Source organism: Lactuca saligna, chromosome 7, assembly GCF_052625555.1.
Source record: "Lactuca saligna cultivar CGN05327 chromosome 7, ASM5262555v1, whole genome shotgun sequence".
Lineage (NCBI taxonomy): Eukaryota > Viridiplantae > Streptophyta > Magnoliopsida > Asterales > Asteraceae > Lactuca > Lactuca saligna.
In genome coordinates, this window is record NC_136423.1 from 51,165,090 (window position 1) to 51,168,651 (window position 3,562).

Here is a 3,562-nt window from a genome sequence, read left to right on the forward strand (position 1 = left end):
AAAAAACACAAAGAATACTTTGTGAATAGTTACAAGTGATAAATTTTAGTGGTAAATGTAAAAACTAAATTGTAATATCAATTTTACTAAAGTATTTCCTAACGATATTTTTATAATTATTACAAGTTTTCAAATAAATAGCTTAAAATATCTTATAATAACAATACTTAAAAGTAACTCTATATAAATGATTATATTGTTAACTTAAAAAAAAAAAAAAACAATGTTTGATGTTTTAAATAATTACAATGATAGAAATTAAAACATTAAACTAATAAATTTTAAAAAATTAATTAACAATAACAACAACTATAAATAACATTAAACCATATATTATTTCTTATTTTCCTTCATAAATAATTTACGGGTAGAGGTCATTCAAATGCTTGCAATTATGCAGTTTTAATAGATGTAAATATTATCAGATAATTCAAAATAATCAACATATTATATCAACTTAGTATACGAATTATTATATTAAATTTAACAATAATATTCTTGTTATATATAATAAAATATATGTAAAAATTTCAATTATATAAGTCTGCGCAACGCGCACATATTCGCCTTGTTTATTAGATAAAAAGATGCAAATATTGGAATGTTGAATCGCTTCATCAGCATCTCACTCAATAGTGAAAACCGACAAGTTCGAGATCAAAGATAGTAACTTGTTCCAAGTACGTGCACTAGTAAAACTATGATTCCTCGAGTTGCGAAGGAGAAGGGGTTAGATGTTCTTCTATGGTTCTGCTTCTACCAGAATCGTTTGTATTGTGGAAATAATTTGTACGCAGTGACGGAGCTAGATGAGACGTTGAGGTACTACAGTACCTCCAAAAAATTTGTATCTCCAACTAAAGAGATTATAACATGTTTTTTAATGCTCGATATTGGATAACTACACATAATATACATTAACAATGTTTGTAACCCCATACCCCATATCAAAATTTCTGATTCCGACAATGTTTGTACGTAGAGTGAGATGTGCTATGATGAAGTTAAATGCACTTTCCGGTTAGTCTGATTTCCTTTACTACAATGGTTTGTTACTTTATTTTATGCACAAATCCAAGACAAAGTAATTAGAAATAATTTACTATTTACTTCATTCAAATTACAAATACAGCAGAGGAAAATTGAAGGTCACAACCAATTTAGTTTAAATTTCTGTAAGTGTCAACAAATACAACTTTCAATCTCCGACATTATAAACTCTTAAAACATTTATTGATAACAAAAATATTTATATCAACTAAAACGATTTATATCTTGATATTGCAAGACGTGGGATACTAAGGGCCGTTAAATGACTCTTTACACATGTAATTCGAGGAAAACTTGGGAAACAAGTTTTATATATAACAAAGAGAACTAAAACCTAGTTCACCAAAACAAAAAAAAAAAAAAGTAACCAATGGCCTTGTTCGAGCCTCCACTTCTATGTACTTCTCCAGCTTCCGTTGAAGATGTGCAAAAATGGGTCGATCATATCCCCAGAACATTGCAATCCCAACTTTCCGCTGGCACCATTCTTCCTGTCAGCATCTTCAAGCTTCCAGACAGTCGAATATCCGACAACCCAAATTCTTACCTTCCCGAACAAATAGGTCTTGGACCAATCCACCATTTCCGAAGTGACCTCTACAATAGAGAGCAGGTTAAACTAGTCACAGCTCAAGAAGTTCTAAAACCCTACAATATCACATCCGAGTACGAAACCATCGTAAAAGAACGTCTCGTACCTCTAGTCACAATAGCTAGAAGCTGCTACGACATAAACTTTGACATCGGGAACACTCCTTTAGCATGGGTTTATTCCATAGATATAGTCGTCTTGCTGGATATTCTAATGGATATAACAGAAGGAAAACCCTCGGAGTTTTTGGAAGATGTTACGAAGCTTGAAAATCAAATCCCACTAGTGGTGATAATCGAACTGCTGAATGCTCTTAACCAAAACTTATCTGGCACATCAGACAATCCGTTTCTTGAGAATTTGTTTCTTAAGTTTTGTGAAACACGTTCGCCTCTTAAGTTTTCTCTACCGAAAAGCCAAAAGGATCTTGATATAGGTAACCGCCATCATTTGTTGGACTGCATGTATCACTTGAAGGTATGCCATGCTAAACCACCTCCAACCCCTTTGATTCGAACAGATTACTCCATTGATATGCCTTCGGATGAAGAGGAATCCCCTAGCATATTGTCTGTTTTAGATGCTTTTTTGCAGCCTTTTAAGGACGCATTGAATTTGCCATGGGACAAGCTCAATGATTTGATCAAGTATTTGTTGGGACAGACACCTACTAAGCTTGAAATCGCCATACCTCCGGTTTCACATCTTGTTAAACTCGCAAAGATTGAATTTTCCTCAACAAATGGTGGTATTCGTGACATTGAATTCGACGTTGAAAAGCTCACACTTTGTCTCCCGGTTCTTGATTTGAAATCCGATTCGGATGTTATATTAAGAAATTTGGTTGCTTATGAAGAGTTAATGTTCAAATATGGTCACGTTCCTACTCTTGATATCACTGAGTATGTGGATTTTATGTGTGGGATTGTCGATAGTGACAAGGATGTAAAGATTCTTCGTGAAAAGAATATTATCTTAGGCGATATGGATGATGGGGAAATCGCAAACTTTTTTAATAATATTACTAAGTCGAGTGGGAGAACTGATGGGATAAAATCCAAGTTGACAATGACCATCGAGAGTATAAATCACCATTATGGTAATGTTCCAAGAGTTAAAGTGTACGAGACCTTAAAGAAGGTGTTCAATGCGTCATGGAAAATTGCTTTGATCGCGTTCGCTGTTTTAGGTTTACTGGTGATGATTTACATTGGAGTGCGTGAGATTTCCAATTTAAAGGATCTGTTTACGGTTAGTAACGTCCCGTTGGTCGTTCCTCAAGTTAGCACGAACAACGAGCTTCTTGAGTTTTAGGCAATTTGGTCGATGAACGGCAATGTGAGTGATTTCGAGTGTTCAATAAAGTATAAGATTGTATTCAACAATTTGTTAATTTATAAACTGTCTGAAGTTTGAAATGGCTTTGTATTTTTCATTCTTTTTTTTTTTGGCATGAGGATGCTTTTTCTTACGAATATAAATATTTTCTTGTGTTAAGTAAAAAAAAAGTACACATAATTGACCATCGTGTTGTGTTGGTAAAAAGTAAAACACACGATCAATAATCCAAATAATTTACAATAATATTAATTCAAGTGTAATAAAATTAAAATATATGATGTAAATAACCACCAACAAGAATATCAAAACATTAATTAAAAAAAAATAAAAAATAAAAAATAAAAAATAAAAAAAAAGACTTGAAGTGCTAAAGATTTACGGGCTGACTGTTTATTTTTAAACATTTTGAGACCATGGTCCATGGGTGTCATACAATAAATACCACATTTTTTCCTTACCATAACATATTTTCCCTTATCCTACAAAATTTATGTGTGTCCTACTACATTTTACTATACCCACCACAATATATATATCATACTTTTTTTTACAGGGGAGGGGTAGGTGCCGTGTTTATCG

The 3,562-nt window shown here is 32.7% G+C and overlaps 1 protein-coding gene across 1 annotated transcript; it reads left to right on the forward strand.

The window, feature by feature from the left end:
- The first annotated feature begins 1,420 nt into the window (after nt 1-1,420).
- Nucleotides 1,421-2,956, forward strand: LOC145006930 (putative UPF0481 protein At3g02645). Its single transcript, XM_078965945.1, has one exon. The coding sequence runs from the start codon at nt 1,421-1,423 to the stop codon at nt 2,954-2,956; it is 1,536 nt and encodes a 511-aa protein (XP_078822071.1).
- The last annotated feature ends 606 nt before the right edge of the window (nt 2,957-3,562 follow it).

What these genes read in the sequence shown, in the direction of transcription:
- LOC145006930 (XM_078965945.1), top strand. Translation starts at nt 1,421, where the DNA reads ATGGCCTTGTTCGAGCCTCCACTTCTATGTACTTCTCCAGCTTCCGTT.